At 29.3% G+C, this 16,689-nt stretch overlaps 1 protein-coding gene across 4 annotated transcripts in view; it reads right to left on the reverse strand.

The window, feature by feature from the left end:
* Window positions 1–16,689, reverse strand: part of conv (convoluted) — a gene marked incomplete at its 3' end in the record, with an annotated part of 93,618 nt that continues 76,929 nt past the window's right edge. For 3 of the 4 annotated variants that reach the window (XM_014431647.3, XM_014431646.3, XM_014431649.3), the window contains 13 exon segments: window positions 1–223; window positions 1,520–1,694; window positions 2,770–2,998; window positions 4,929–5,180; window positions 5,271–5,466; window positions 5,536–5,636; window positions 5,868–6,051; window positions 6,509–7,120; window positions 7,202–7,456; window positions 8,743–8,989; window positions 9,513–9,865; window positions 10,032–10,201; window positions 10,507–10,752. In XM_014431647.3, coding sequence (XP_014287133.1) covers window positions 53–223; window positions 1,520–1,694; window positions 2,770–2,998; window positions 4,929–5,180; window positions 5,271–5,466; window positions 5,536–5,636; window positions 5,868–6,051; window positions 6,509–7,120; window positions 7,202–7,456; window positions 8,743–8,989; window positions 9,513–9,865; window positions 10,032–10,201; window positions 10,507–10,747 — 3,186 coding nt within the window. In that variant the 5' untranslated portion in view covers window positions 10,748–10,752. 4 annotated transcript variants of the gene reach the window in all.

The raw sequence follows: 16,689 nt of genomic DNA on the forward strand, positions 1-16,689 counted from the left end.
TATAAATAAATAAATTATGGAATGACTGAAAATATAGGACAAAGTACCATTTTCATTGGCATAACATGAGAATTGATAAACTAAAACAAAGGAATAGAGAGCTAATTGAACTTAAAGCAGAAGCTGAACTTCCATTAGTAGACAAATTTCTGCATTGCAAATCGTGTCGACCTCTTTCATGTCCTTCACTATCCATTGCTACAATGCATAGTTCCAAGGTTCCCTATAATAGTAATAAAAATTGTCATTAGGTTCTCCTTTATTAGGCATTTTAATTTCATATTAATTAGATAGCACATTGATTTATATTTTTAACACTGCTGTAAATTTAAATAATATGTAGAAATAAAAATTCAACTTGAAGTTTTTGTTGTTTCCTTTAAATCCAATTCACCTTGTATAACAACTTACATCACTTATGCTATAATACCTCATAAGTCCGTAAAAAAATTTTACATCATTAAAAAAAATCAACACATCATTCTAGATACATAGATATCTCTAAAGAATTCTCAAAGTCAGAAAAAATTATGTTCTCGATAATAGTTGAAAAGAGTGAAAGAAAGACTCAGAAGTTTTCTTCTGCAATACTTCATCTTAAGCCCTATTAATTATTATCTACTTTGTTCAGCCAATGATATGGCAGTATTAGCAAACAATGATAGAGACCAGAAGCACAATCTAAATGTTCTATAAAAGAAATGCGATCCCTTTGAAAGTACTCAGGATAAAAGTGGACAGACTTGAGCAGGTCCAAACATTCAAGTACCTTGGGGCTCATCTAGAGGAGTCAGGCTACAATGAATCAGAAATCCCAGAACATATTAATGCTACTGGACAAATGTTTTGATCCCTAAATAAAACCTTCCTAAACAGAAAAGAGGCAAGGTATATCCTTGAGGAAAGATACCGAAATCAATGTATACAAGTTCACTAGTCACATTAGTGGCCTGGTATGCTCTTTACAATCAGGAGCCCTTTATTGTGAGGAAAAAGAGGACTACAATTGAGAGATTTAGCTGTTGGGGTTAATTAATTGTGTAGTGTACAAAAGAGATTTTCGGGGTAGTCTCATATATGAATATATAATGGCCTGTATGTCTGATGTCTTCGCCGCCATGGGTACATCTTGGCATCTTCTCATCACTTCCTCAGTATTTGTACAAAACACTAGAAAATATCAAAAAAATCTGATGTGTGTAAATCCTACATCAACAATTGTACCACTGCTCACATATTCCTCTGAGTCCTGGACAATAACAACAAGACATAAAGGACTTGTACATGCAATAGAAATATGGTATCTGAGGAAGGTGGAAGGCAGAACCAGATGGGGCAGGGTAAGGAACACTACAATAAAGACCATTTTTGGGGCAAACACTTGCCTTGAGGTAGACTCACAATCACCTTTGGTCTTTAAGCCAGTATTTTGTTCGACTGTGTCCCAGAATTAAGTTTTTTCAGTATTCCGTTGTATTTTAAGTACTAATTAACATTTTATACAACATAATTAACATACCTCTGAAGTCGGAAAATTTGATAAGATAGCACTTCTTGTACTGTACGTGAGAGATTTCTTGAACATTGCATTATCTGTTCCGATTTCCAATGGCCCTTTAACGTACAAGTTGAAGTCAGCTATGTCCTCTTTTGCAGTCACATACCATGTTAAGTGTATTTTTCCATTGGAATTCCTATGAAACATTGTTTATTAAAATAATGTGTTAAAAAGTGAAAAAAAATATTTTAAACTTTTTCCTTCCATTTTTCAATCTCATAAAGGACTTTAATGAGGTAGGGATTCTCATCTATGGAGTAAATTTTCATAGACAACTTTGTTTATTGCTAACAGAAATAATAGAAGAGTGAAAGGGGCTAAAGATGGAATCTCAAGTCAATAAATAAATAGATTGTTTCATAACTTATTTTGAATTATTTATTATTTCAATATTAATACTTATTTATTAGTTCAATGAATTTTAATTAAATATGAGCAGAAGTTGTTACATGTATGTAGGAGGTTATTATCATGTCATTGGCCCCGTAGCCTCTTTAATCAATGGTCAACTACAATTCATTATGAATCCAGCTGCACGGGGCCAACGATGTAATGACAACCACCTACATACACATCCCAACTTCTTATATTAACCTATGGTAAACTATTTACACCTCATTGACTTTAATTTATCTTTGATATTTCAACTTATTTAATAACTATAGTTGAATAATTTATTTTAGTAGGAAAACAAACAACAAAAATAGGTTTTGAGTATTCCAGAAAAAAACTGTCTCAACACTACAATTTTAATACCTAAAAATTAAAATGTAATCTATGATAAAATTCTTAAAATTGTAACAAAAATTTGTACCACCTTCAGAAAATCAAGCAAAACAATATGTATATCAGTAATTTCAATTTATTACTTTTCAATAATAAACAATTCAATTATATTAAACACTTATGTAACAGTATTATTTGAATGTCCTAAATAGCTTCAGAATGATGGATTGAAGGATCAATGAAAGTTCTTGCAAATTTAAATGGCAGATATACAGTGAGGGATAAAAACAAATATTTATTATGTTTTTATCTTCAATTTTAAAAACTTATTTTACAAGAATGCCCATCAATTATGAAACTATTGTATTCAAATTTATATTTTTATTAAAAATATAAAAAAATATTAATATATCTTTATATCAATAAAAATAACAGATTATCATGATTTTATTAAGATTCAAACAAGAATAGTTTTAAATTATTACCTATGTATTTCTCTAAATTTAACATCAGGTGTTGTATCATAATCTTCATTTTCTCTCGCTCCATCACCATTACACTGCATTGCTTCCTCATTCAGCTCCACTAGTTTTTGCCCAGACAACATTGTTGGAAAAGTGCAAGATACTTCTGACCAATGGTTAATACGTGAATAGTCATCAAGTAGCCACCTCCTCAATGGTCGCAGGCGGCAATCACAGTTTATATGATTACCTGTTTGACAATATTGCAAATCAATATGACAATAATACTAGTAAAATGTTAAAAAGAAAAACTAGTGAAAAGAAATTTCTTTATCTTACAAGCACAGGTAAACATGGTAATGTTGTTTGAAAATTAAAAAAGTGGATGTATGAATTATATTAATAATTAACAAATTAAAAATACAAGTAAGATTGAGCTTCAATAGAAATAATATTAAAGTCTTATGTCAGTAATAGAATATAATAAACATATAGATGGCATCGACAAAATAATCAATATATTTAAAATCTTACCAAGTAACTTTAAGTATTTAACTAATATTGAATTCCGCACAGAAGATACTCGGTAAAAGAGTTTTTAGATATGATTTGATCCATGCTTAAAAATCATCAATTAGATTTTTATCTGAATTGAGATCTTACTTGCTTTGAAGTCAAGGAAGTCTAGCACATTTATTCATGCTATCTATTGGCAACTAAGTCCTTTCAGTTTTTTTGGATGAAAGAAAAGTATATTTTGTAAATAATATTTATTTTAACTTACAATGTAATGTACATTATTTTCGATTGCCTTACCCCATCTCTCCAACAGCTGAATAATCCCATGTTCATAGAATGTCTGTAGTTTATTAGTGAAAAAGTGATCAAGGTGCTGCCTGACATCCTGTTCATTTTCAAACCGTTTTCCACTTAAGGAATTTTGTAGAGACCGGAAAAAGTGGTAGTCACTATGAGCAAGGTCCGGTGAATAGGGAGAGAAAAGATTCCATCTAAGGGCTAACAATTTATTGTGGGTGACTAACAAAATGTGGGGCCTAATGTTGTCATGATGGAAGACGACACCCTTTCTATTTGCCAGTTCTGGGCATTTTCTTCAAATTGATTCATACAATTTTGTTAATTGTGAGCAGTATAGAGTGGAATCGATAGATACACCTTGTGGCAACAGCTCATACAAAATCATGCTCTTGAAATCCCACCATACAGAAAGCATTATCTTTTTTGGATGCAATCCCGCTTTAGATGTGATTCCAAGTGGTTCGTTGCTGGGTCTCCAAGATTTTTTTGCACCACATTATCGTAGACAATCATTTTGCTTGACGTTTCCGCAGTAAAACGCAAATGGAAATGCGTGTTGCCAAGTTGGCTTCGGTGGGGGACCCAAACATCAAGCCTAGAAACATAGCCGACCTTCCGAAAATGATTGCAGCTCATTTTCCTTTTTTGAAGTAATAAAGCAAAATATGCCTATAATGCACAATATTTCTGTCCATCTTCTCAGCTGGATCACTAACACAATACTGACCTAATCTTAACAAATATCAACAGACATAACTGTTTACATATTACAAATAGAATAAACTCCTCTGTTATCCTCTGTTGGGATTAATTGCATCAAAAAAATGTGACGTAATAAAAATAAATAAAAATGTATTATAAACAAAACTTGAACACAAAAACTGAAAGGACTTTTTTGCCAACCCTATATATTTGCACATTTGCTCATAGGACTAGTCTTTCTTAATAAAAACACCATATGAGAGCTTCAAAAATGGACTGATAACCTTCTAATATGAACCAAATCATATGATAGTGAGTATGCAAAATAGCTGATGATAATAAAATAATGAAATTAAACCAAAGATTTATTTATTGGAAATTTTCATAGTTATTATTTACAATCTGTGTATTACAATTATAAGGCCTATGCCATCTTTTTTATCATAACAAACTAAATATTTTGTATAGACATTGTAGCAATACAATACATTGCTGGACTTTGATGCATATTGTGTTTCAACTAAATTATATGTCTCCAGCAGTTAATGAACAATCAACAAAAAAACATATCTTTTTACCCTCAGATGGTAATGTCTTAATAATGTACATTTAAAAAAAAATTACTTGAAATAAATAATATAAAACAAATCGTAATTTACCTTCAAAAAGTACTTGGCTTCCATTCATGACCATTCGAGTAATTTCTGTATAATATTCAAGTTGATTATTCCTAAGATCTAGAAATTTCAGCTTTTGAAGATTTTTGATTGGGATAGTTATCAGTTGATTATTTTCTAAATAAAGATTTTTCAGAGTGCTTGGAATTGTTAGAGATCGATCTTCACTTATATCCGTCAGCTCATTAAAAGATAAATCTAACGTTTGCAAAGAACTCAGATTTCCGATCACACCTATGAAAGATAAATATGGATAGGTAAGTTAAATGAATAATTAAAATAATGTCATTATTAATATAATTAAAGTATAAATAAATGTCCTACCAGGTCTTATTTCATTTATCATGTTGTGACTCAAATTTAAAAACACAATCTTTTTCGTTCCATAAGTTAGATCATAAGTAATCGAAGGCATCACATTATAACTCAAATCAACTTCTTTCAGTTTGTAAGGTTGGTAAGGATCACTTGGAAATGATTTTCTTGTAACATACGATATTTTGTTGTGACTGAGATTCAGCTAAAAATGTCAAACCATTAAATATTCTGTAAACAACTAAAAAAAAATTATATATTTATGGTTTCTTACTTTTTCCAAAGACAAACAATCATCAATGAGTCCATGAGTTTTATTATCAATGCTCTCGATATTATTGTATGATAAGTCCATTATTTGTAAAGACACAAGACCTAAAAAATTATTATAATTTAAAATAAGCTACTCTAAAATGCCAACAACATGTGCGAATATTAATATGTTTAATAAAAATATAAATATATATTTATATAAAATAAAATTCTATTTTAAATCATGACCCATTATAATTTTGAATAATTCTGAGGAAATCTTGTTAAAATTACGTCAATATTCTTTTGAACATTGCATTAAATAAGCACTATATAATTTGAAAATATAAATACCTTGGAAAGCTCCATTGGGAATATGACCAATGTCATTGTTGGATAAATTTAAGGTTAAAAGCTGAAGCAATCCTTCAAAAGCTTTTTCTGATACATTTGTCAACTGATTATATGACAGATCTAACTCAAATACAATTGGAAGTTTTCCAAAAGCTGCTTTATTCAAAGTTGTAAGATTGTTTCCCTGAAAGGAATAAAAAGAATTCATATAAAAATCTTAGGGTTATTTCATAATTATTTCTTTATGCTGATTATGGCAAGTAAATTTTATTTTGATTCTTTTAAATTTCATAACTATGAAAATAATTAGGACAAAATTCATTTCACAGTGAACAACAAACATCACAGCTCTGTAAATCAGTGAAAAGGAAGAATATGTTCTAAAATATTTTATACTTTGCTTCCTAGCTAAAAAGAACTTATTCCATATTTCAGTATAAATTTTGTAAGAAAATGGACCGAATGCATTTTAATCTCTTCATACATAGTAGCGGTATATTTACTTTCAGACACCATTATGATATTATGAATTATATTATCATATGTTTTATGAACTGTATGATTAATCAATACAAGAATTTTTTTTAATGAATTGTCTTCATTTATTCATACAACACTAATAAAAATGTATAAAAAATTACCTGTAGATAAAGATATTGCAGTGATGAAAGATCTTTTAAGCTTTCCCATGGTGCTTCAGTAATATAATTCCTACTCAGATCCAGTTTTTGTAAAGTTAATAGATTGGTAAATGAACCACCTTCCAGAGAATCGCCAATGTAATTATCGCTTAAATCTAGAGACAACAATGCATTCATCTGCGGCCAAGCTCTTTGTGCGATACCATTTATTTCATTGTAACTTAGATCAAGTCTCGATAAAGCGATAGGAATAGGAAATAAAGATGTTAAATAATTATGAGAAACTTTCAGCTGTTGTAGTGATATAAGGCGAGTAAGAGAACCTCTACTTATATCGCTTAGTAAATTATAGCTCAAATCGAGTTCCAAGAGTGTTGGTAATGGTCCGAAAGTAGAGGCTTTTATTTCTGTTAATGCATTGTAACTCAAATTTAAAAATCTGAGCCCAAATAGAGTTTGAAATACTCCATTATAAATGTCGGTGATAACATTGTGACTCACATCAATGGTATGGAGTTCATATAGTTTAGGGAATGTATTTCTTGGTATTGTCTTCAACTGATTATAAGTAACATTTAAAATCTTTAAACCAGTCATATTCCCGAGAGGCACCTAGAATCATCAAATTTTATTTTCATAAAAAATTACAAACAAATCATAAAGAATATAAATAACACTTTTTCAATCTCCTACCTTTGACAAGTCTGTCAGATTGTTGTAAGATAGCTGAAGCTCAGTAGCATAAGTGATTTCATCAAAAGCACGTGGTGGAAAAGTAGTTATTTTGTTAAACGATAAATCCAAAACTGTAATGTTAGCACAGTTCTCGAAAGAGCCCGGTTCAATTTTTGAAATTGCATTATGGGAAAGATTGATGTGTACTAAGTAAAGATCTTTAAAAGCCAGCTTCTGTATCTCAGTTACCATATTATCAGAAACATCGATTAGCTGGAAAAAAAATTAAATGATAAATATTCTTATTTCATTAAATGCATAACAAATATTAGTAGATCACTCAACATATGATAGTTTAAGTAAGCCAAGAAGGCTGTAAAAGTGAGACCAAGGGCAGACAAAGGATCCTTAGTTTGGTTCCTCACAACTCTAAAGGAGAAGGTTCCTCACAACAGAAGCAGGTAACAGAGATATGGCAGTGAAGGTAAAGTCCCAGCATTGGAGAGATATATAGGGAGGACTATGACAGTTTCATATTTGCGAAAGGGGAAATAGTGTTGCCAGGGATAAGTGGAGTGTTAGTTTTCCTCCTTGATATCAAATACTGCGCTAAAAGGAATCTATTGTGAATAATTGTAAAGGTTGCTAAAGCAGAGTTTATTTAATTTAGTTTGTATCTGTGGATAAATGAGGAATTATTCCCAATAATAGCTTATGAAAACAACCTTAATAAGTATAAGAAAATAGTATTTCAATCTTGTATTTATCTTTAATATCTGATTTTAATCTTTATGTAAATAAATGTTTGTCTAAGAATTCCAACTCATACATTTATTACAGACTGAAACCACCTAAATCCTTTTTTTTTTCTAAAGAAAAGTTCTGGAGAAATCTTGAAGTTCAATGCATATATTATCTGTTTGTAGTTTTAAGAAATAAAGATTTCTTTATAAAATCAATAGTAAATGCAATTTGTAAATCATAGGAACGGAGCAGTAAAATTAAATATAAATGAATTTGGAAAACTTCAGAAAATTTAGAAGAATTACTTTCCAATAAAATATTGCTTACAGATAAAATAAATAAATAAAGAGCAGGGATAAACTTTAACATAAGTAAACTTAATACATTCGGGTTGAGTTTTTTTCCATATGTTATATGTAGTCTTATCTAGATCAGGTTGAGGAGAAAACCAGTATATACTCATACTACAGAATATTGTTTATAGGAAAATACTGTGTTTTTTTTCAGTATTGTAAAAATTTTCTTTACATATTTTAAAATATGTGTTCTTAAAAAAAAAAATCTTCGTAAGTAAAAAGCCATCAGACTCAATTTGCTTTCTTTTAAGTCAGTTTTTTTTTTTTTTTTTAGTGATTGGTCTTTCTATAAATTGTGGATGTTTTTCAGTTAATCAGATACACTCAGACAAGTGTTTGTAAGGTGTTTGAAACAGACAAGTATAAGCAAAATTGAATATGGATCAAATAATGGAGAAATTATTTCTATTTACATACTATTCATATTATTATATTCAGTAAAAATCAATGATTTATTACCTCAACATACTGCAACTGGCTAAACATTTGGAAATCAATTTTCTTGATTTTATTTCTAGCCAAATCTATTGTTCCTATTCTGGAAACAGCACCAAAAGTATCTCTGCCAACCTCTGAAATTTCGTTATCTGAGAGGAAAAGTCTCCTGATGAATCTCATACCACGAAAAGAATTTGTATCAATCTTCTTTAGTTTGTTATGGCTTAAATTAAGTGATCTCAAAACAGTATTTCTTGCAAAGGTACCCCTGTAATATAAAAAATTAAATAAATTTATTGAATTGAGTCTAGTAAATACTCTCACATACTGGTTAGGATCATATTTGTTATATAGGGACTCCAAAGCCCATAATATATGCTTTTAAATTTTATTAACAAAAAAAAATTAACTTTAAATGCCATGAGGATGGGAGAATTACAATGAAACACAATAATTGGGTATTATTTAGTGATTGCCAATATTTTGCCCACTTTGTGTCTTGATGAGGTTAAAACTGGAACTGTAGTGAAATATAAAAGACTTGTTTCTCTATGCAGGAAGACCAAATCATGATAAACTCTGCTAGGGTGGGCCAAGTAGTCAGCAAATATTGAATACACAGGTAGTGGTTTTTCCAGTATCACAACAGATAAGGTGAGTGTAGTATGAATATATTTCTATTACTTAAATGAGTTTACTTTTTATTTAAAAATAAACATTCTGAACAGAAAATTTTGTTCTAACAATAAGGAACAAATATTTAGGTAAAATAAGTTTAATTTAAATTTTACCTTGTGAGATCTTTCAGCGCATTGTGAGAGACATTACACCATGATAGCTTGCTCAAATCTGCTAAATGTGTTGGGTCAATCTTCTCGAGAACATTATGCGAAATATCTAAATACTCAACATTTCTAAGACCTTTAAATTGATTTCTTTTCAATGTTTTCAGTTTGTTGCCATGAAGATCTAACCTCTTTAATTTTTTACAAGGTGTTAAACTATCAATTGGTATTTCAGTTAGAGGACCATTCGCTAATATAAATTTTTCAAGATTTTGTGGCAACAAGCCACTAATGCTACCAACTGATAAATCGGTCAAATTGTGACCATTAATGTTGAGTGTTTTCAGATTTCCAAGATTCTAGAAAAAAATATAATTATTTATTAGACGGGAATTAAAAAATGTTTGATTTTCCACAGAACTAAGAATATGATAAAGTAACTAAAAAATTTCTATGATTAGAAGGATACAAATAAAATAAAACATTCTTATTAGGTGGCTGTATACAATTTTTAAAGATATTTACCTCAAATGCCTCTCTAGGAAATTTTTCTAATTCCGTATTAATAACATTTAATTCTTCTAAAGTTCTATTGACGCCGAGGAAAGTCTGTGGTTCAATTTTCTTTAACGGAGTATTTTCTATTGTTAATACTTTAATATCAACAGCATAAAGAAGTCCTCCATATAGACGAGCTGTAAAGGAATAATTTTTATTTAGCTGTTTACATAGTAAAAAATATTTAATTAATTTTTTTTAACAAATTTAAAGAAACTCTCAATTAAATGAAAAAAATATTAACTAATTAATATCTATGAATTTCAAGAGTTGATTTTAATTTCAATAGAAAGAATGGATTACAATTCTAATCTAAATACTTTTCTCTGCTAACAGTGTGGCATATGAGATAGCTTTCACTACTAAAATGGAACAACCATAAGTGGTCTAAAATAATAAAGTTGAAAAAATTAATATATCAAGTTTTTATGATTTTACTTACAGAACCTTCCAGAAGAAATCGTCATCGCATCAATAGGTGCTTCAATGGAGGCAATATTGGTAAGGGCTATAGACAGAGATGCCAAGTTGGTATTGTTACAAAATATACTTATTCCTGTATCTGTACCTCGAGTACATTTGCAAGGATATAAAAAGTTGATTTGAGGCGGACAAGGGAATTTCGGGCCTGGTGGAATATACACTGCCTGACCCACAGCAAACCAAAGGAGGAGGAGTATCATTGTTCCTAAAAACAAAAGAAAGAAATATTATTAATTAAAAAGGTTATTAATTTTTTAGCAATGTTACTACAATATTTTAAGAAATATCAAAATAAATTAAAACCCAATGAAAATAAAATGGTCAATATTAATTTCTGGAAAAGTTATTTAGATATTTAAAAAATAAAATTGTCTATGTTGAATTAAAAAGACTTGTATCTCTGCAACTCTGAAGTTTCTTAAATATTTAAATATAGTGGTGATCTTATAACATGCTTATTAACTATTCCATTTTTGCCCATGATCATATGATCACCAGCTTTATTTAAACAAAACAAAATTACTTTATATTAGTTATAATGTAAAATATTTATTTGAGAGAGAACATTTTAACATAAACAGAATCCTATCATTTTGACAGATGCTGCCAGCGCAGCTAGAGCACTACCCTCTCTGAATTGGGCTGCTCTAATCCCAATGAGTGGACATTTCAATAGTGCTGCTGCTCGGATTGCAAAGAATTTTTACAGCTAATTAAGTTTACGAAAGTAAATTTCATTTCCAATTTATGTATAAGTTATTTATTTTCACTCAATCAATAAACTTGTTAAAAAGAAATAAATTAGTCTTTATTTCCCAGATAAAAATTATACTATGTACAATTGCATCTTTCAAACGACTAGTTGTCTGGAATCTGCCAGCTTTACACTGAATTGACCGGGATATTTTAACCACAAAAATGAAAGCCATCACTATTTGTGATGGGTATTTTATGTGATATTTTGTGATGGTTATTATGAATTGTTAGAGAAGAAAGTAGTAAAGTAAAGTAAAATCTTTCATCGTTGTAATTTTATATGTGTGTAATAAAATTAGAATAGTTCCTAGTAGCCAAAACGTAAAATTGATATAAATATTATAAAACTCAAAGCTGGTGACATGGATGTCTCTATTTTTCAAATTAATTGTTACTATGGCACTGAGATTTGAAGATAGAGGCTTGCCAAAAAGACCAAATCTTAGAACTGCCTTACAGAACAGGTTTTATCTAGATATTTTACTCTCTCAGGTTTCCCAATATTCTATAAATTATAATTTATTGCTACAACTCCAGTGTTTTTCAAATCATGAAAAGTTCTCCAAAAACAAATTCTCCATAAAACTAATAATAAGAACAAACTAACAAGCCAAGCCGATCAGCATAGCAATTTTTTTAAAAACATTTCTTTATATATTTATCCAAATACTAATTATTTAAGAGTTGAAGACCATTTCTGTTTTGTGAATATTTTACAGTAACATGAGGAATATATTTTTGTATCAACCTTTAAATAATATTGGTAGATATTAAGAACCACAAATTATTTAATTTTGAAATGTAAATGACTCTTTTTATTAGTATTAGAAAATTTATTATGATTCATATTGCCATTCCAGTTATTAACAGTCCCGTTTCAGAGGCCACTCCAGTTAACAACTTTGTCATGGTACTTGCAGCATTCGGCAGGAACAATCAAAAATTGATTGTTGGGAGAAATTGAACCATGACTACCACAGCAGGTATGAATAACAGAACTAAGTTGATGAAGATAAAAAAAAAAAATGTAGAAATAAACTTATGTTATTGCTTAAACTCAGATTTTATGGTTTAAAAAATAAAATTAAAATAAAAATATTTTACTTTACATTTCTATTTTACTCAAGTAAATAGCACTATGCATATTTTTTTTTTTTTATAATGATGTCATAATGTATTTTTAAAAATTGATTTTGATGCATTGATAAATAAACGATAGTGTTAGAATAGACAGTTCTTAAATTTAAATTTTCTTCAGTTTTTATTTTTATGAATCTAGTTGTTGCAATCAAATAATCATTATTAATTTTTATTAACATTACTATTTATAAAATTTTAAAGGAATAATAAAATAATCTTGAATTCATAAATATTTTATTAGAATTTTTTTTTAGCATCAGACGAATAGAAATTTTTAAAAATGATTCATTTGGTAATTTAGTTTATAAGTAAAAAAAAATTTAATAATTAAATAATGCAAAGTATCCATAGTATGTAATACTTTATATATTCACTGTCTGTGTTAAAAATTTTTACACAAAAATGCACATTTTTACTACTATAATAAAACTATAGTATATATTATTATAAGTATAAATATTAAATTGTAGGAAGATAGATCCAGTGGTGGTCAATAAAGGTATCAAAATAGTAAAAGAAAACTTTATTGATAACCAACATTTAAAATAAATATTAAATAATAACTTTAACAATTTTAAAAAATTGTATGCATTAAATTATATTTATAGCATACATAATAAGTTATACTTATGGAATATAATATATTAATTATATGTATGACAAACCACGTTTTGACTTAAAATGGAGCTAATTACGTTATCATTGAAGCCAATAAGGGAAGGATACGTCATCAGGACACCATAGATAGTACAATAACCTTGCCTACTTACCTGGAGATTATTGGCAGAGATGTCATTCCTTTCTTGAACCATCGTTAGGTGTCCATAGTGTTCAGGTAATGTTATCCAAAAGATAACATAGATTATTATAACACTTCGAAATTATTTACGTTTGAAATACAAGAGCCGCACTACAACCACCTTGGAGCTCTCAACAAAGACTGGAGAAGGAAAGTGAAAGTGTGAGTTGGTTTGCGCCACGCTTGAAGGTTGGGCGGTACGCCTAGCAACATTTAAAAAACCTATTTATGTTTGATACCAGCAATTTCGCCAGTGTGAAATAATCGCCAGTAACCTATACGGATTCAGTTTTATTCAGGTAATGAGGGCATGTCATAATGTATTCTAGTCTTGAGTGGTCTTTGTGGAGGTATTCCAGGATTTGTTTAAGAACTTTAGGGATGCACTCATTTCACAGTTCACTCCTTTATAAAAATGACAAGCTCTCCGTATCCCGAACGGCATGTATTACTCTTTCTACTCCTGGGTATTTATTCATGCTTTTACGTAAACAGATTAAAAGATTTCATGGTTTCTTGATATCCACCCTTTCGGAAAGATAAGAGAAAAAAAATAATGAATGAGAATACAGAGGTGAAGTTTTTGAGAAATCTTCTGGAGCATGTAGATATCATTTCAAAGTCATAATAGACAATGTCCAACCCACTGTTTTGGCAATAACTCCAGTTCTATTTATTTTCATAAACAGTAATATCCTCCATTTTGTTGTATACGTCTTGTCATAATTTTTCTTGTGACCCTATCAACCCACCAAGGATGGATTAGAACTGGCGCCACTTCAGACTCGGAAAGCCCAGAAGTATAACTTTGACTATCGTGGTCTCAAATAAGATCCTAAATCGATAATTCTATTTTATCTTTGATAAAGTAATGTGTGTGAAATGGACCATAATATTTACTGAAAGAAGCAATGATGACTAAATCTAAAGATAAATAAAGGGACATCCCGGAGGAAAGAGGAAATTCCAGTTCCGTTTCGTTGGGATCTTAAAGAGCACTGAAACTTAGAATTTGGTTTTACTAGTATTAAGCTTGTTTTTTCACTGAAGAAAAGTTATTTAAAATTAAAAAAATTCAAAGTCATACTAGAAAGTTCAAATATTCGAAAATAAAATAAAATTTTCTAAACTTACAAAATTTATAATTTTGCTTGTTAATCTCTACGTAAACGAACAATGACTTACACGGATAAAATGCATAATTCATCTATAATTTTTAATCTTTATTTCAATAAAAAATTATGTAGTGTTCTACTGCACTCCATCCTTATAAATAGGCACAATTAGTGCCTTTGACAACCTACAATTAACTATTAAGTCAAAGAACAACATTTCTAAAGATGGAACTTTCCTTAATTAATGTTGTAAACAAAAACAGTGCGAATATTTTCGATTTATTCATATGTATTTCTTTACATAAAGTTTATTAATTAGGAGAAATAAAATAGTAGAACTCTGAACTTAATCGTTTTAAAATTTATATTTTGCTGTTTTATAGGCATAACAAATCAAAACAACAGCATTATTGCATTCATATTGCATCTTGTTGCAATGAGAATGTAGTATTATTGGTATATAATTTATATATTTCGTGAATATTCATCTAAATTCAGCCCCTGTCTTAGTTATAATGAAAATTTTCTAACAATAAGCAAATAAAAAAGCCTTAATTATTGTAATGTAATAAAAAATGGTGAATTATAAAACTTGTAAAACAGTGTAAGGTGGTTTATTTTTTTTTTAAAGAAGACATCTATTTTTACTTATGGTATTTATTTAATATGAAAATATTTAGCTTCTTCAATAAAGAAAAGAAATTTTTAAGGATAGGATCAAACATTATTAGAAAATTTTAAATATTTAGAACGTATTCAGTACATCGTAGAATAACCATTTTATGTATGTATAGTCTTTTCGATGTTACTTTAATTAAGTAACATTAATTCTTCTGTACGCAGTAATAGAACGTTTGTGGCTAAGAATTTCTTAAAGATTCTTTATGAAAACTGTTATTGGATTCCATCAAGTATGCCGTTCCGCATAGCAAACTATTCCTCAATGATGAGGAACAACACCTAACAGAACAAAAAATATCACGAACAGCTCATAAAAATTTAAAATATAAAGTATGTAAATTGAAAGACTCTAAATTTAATATTTTGAATATCGTTTATTTAAAGTACTTTCTTTTTTCAAGTTAATTTCATTGCTTGTCATTTATAAATGAAATACAATTTAAATGAATACTGATTAAAAAATAATAAATTACACTAATATACTATAAACATATCAGATACTAAAAGAAATTTAAATCCTATCAATGAAATGATTCTATTTCTTGTAATCAAAGAACCGATGAAATCACAAAATTCCATTTAAATCAGACGATTCTTGACCATTACTGCGACTATTTTTAGTTCTCATGATTACATTGCGAGTTGATGAACAATAAGATTGAATCAGTCAGTGGTAATGAAATTGGTGTGTCATTAAACGTAGATTGCTCGTAAGGCTTCGGAGTCCAAGATCATCGCTGGGTCAGGCCTGATTACTTGGCGAGCAGCGTAATTCAGTTGTGGCACAGGATAGAATAAATATTATTAAAAATAAAGTAAATAAATTCATAAACTTTTTAATTACTATATAAGAAAAAAAATAACGATGGCAAAGGTCTAATTTTGAAGTAATCCTTTTAGATTGATCACATTCACGAATTGAATTGACTAATAATTTTATCATGAAACTAGCTGGAATATTTAGAAATGGAACCGGAAACATGAAAGGGGCTTTTTGAGTATAATATATACGAATTATTACGATGAGGACTGATTCGGTAGAGTCCTTTTCATCGAATCACTTTGGTTCAAGAAACAAAGACAAGTCGGTCTAAATCCAGAGATTACAGGGCCAGATGGTACACGAGGACCTTAATTTCTTTTCCCTAAAGCAGACCGTCTATGTTTGATACTATACGTCCAGGACCCTGTTTCATAATGAAAGCTAATAGTAATAGTTCATAGTACAAGTGTAGAAACGAGTGAGGTAATAATACTAATACTTGTTTTTTTTTCATGATAAGGATGACTATTAGTGATATTACAAGAATTAAAAAATACTATAGTACGAGTTACTATTGTACAAGTCTGTGTAATTGAATTAAGATAAATCTACAAGACTAATAGTATTAGTTTGTACTTTATTATGAAACAGGGCCCTGAAGAGACCACAACGGGATTCTCGATTAAAGTAACACAGGGCCATCACTTCTAAGTTTAGTCTATATGAGTTGCTCCCAGTAGACAACAAGCCTCATATATCTAGGTGGGAGAGAAATGATAATAATTGACCACATAATTTCAAATTATAAACAATATGGTCAGGGGTGCGGTCAAAAGAGAACAAAAATAGTTAACAACCATTTATTAGCCGACGCCTTGCCCCATTTTT

Source organism: Halyomorpha halys, unplaced genomic scaffold (assembly GCF_000696795.3).
Source record: "Halyomorpha halys isolate HHAL.00 unplaced genomic scaffold, Hhal_1.1 Scaffold992.1, whole genome shotgun sequence".
In the NCBI taxonomy this organism is placed as follows: Eukaryota; Metazoa; Arthropoda; class Insecta; order Hemiptera; family Pentatomidae; genus Halyomorpha; species Halyomorpha halys.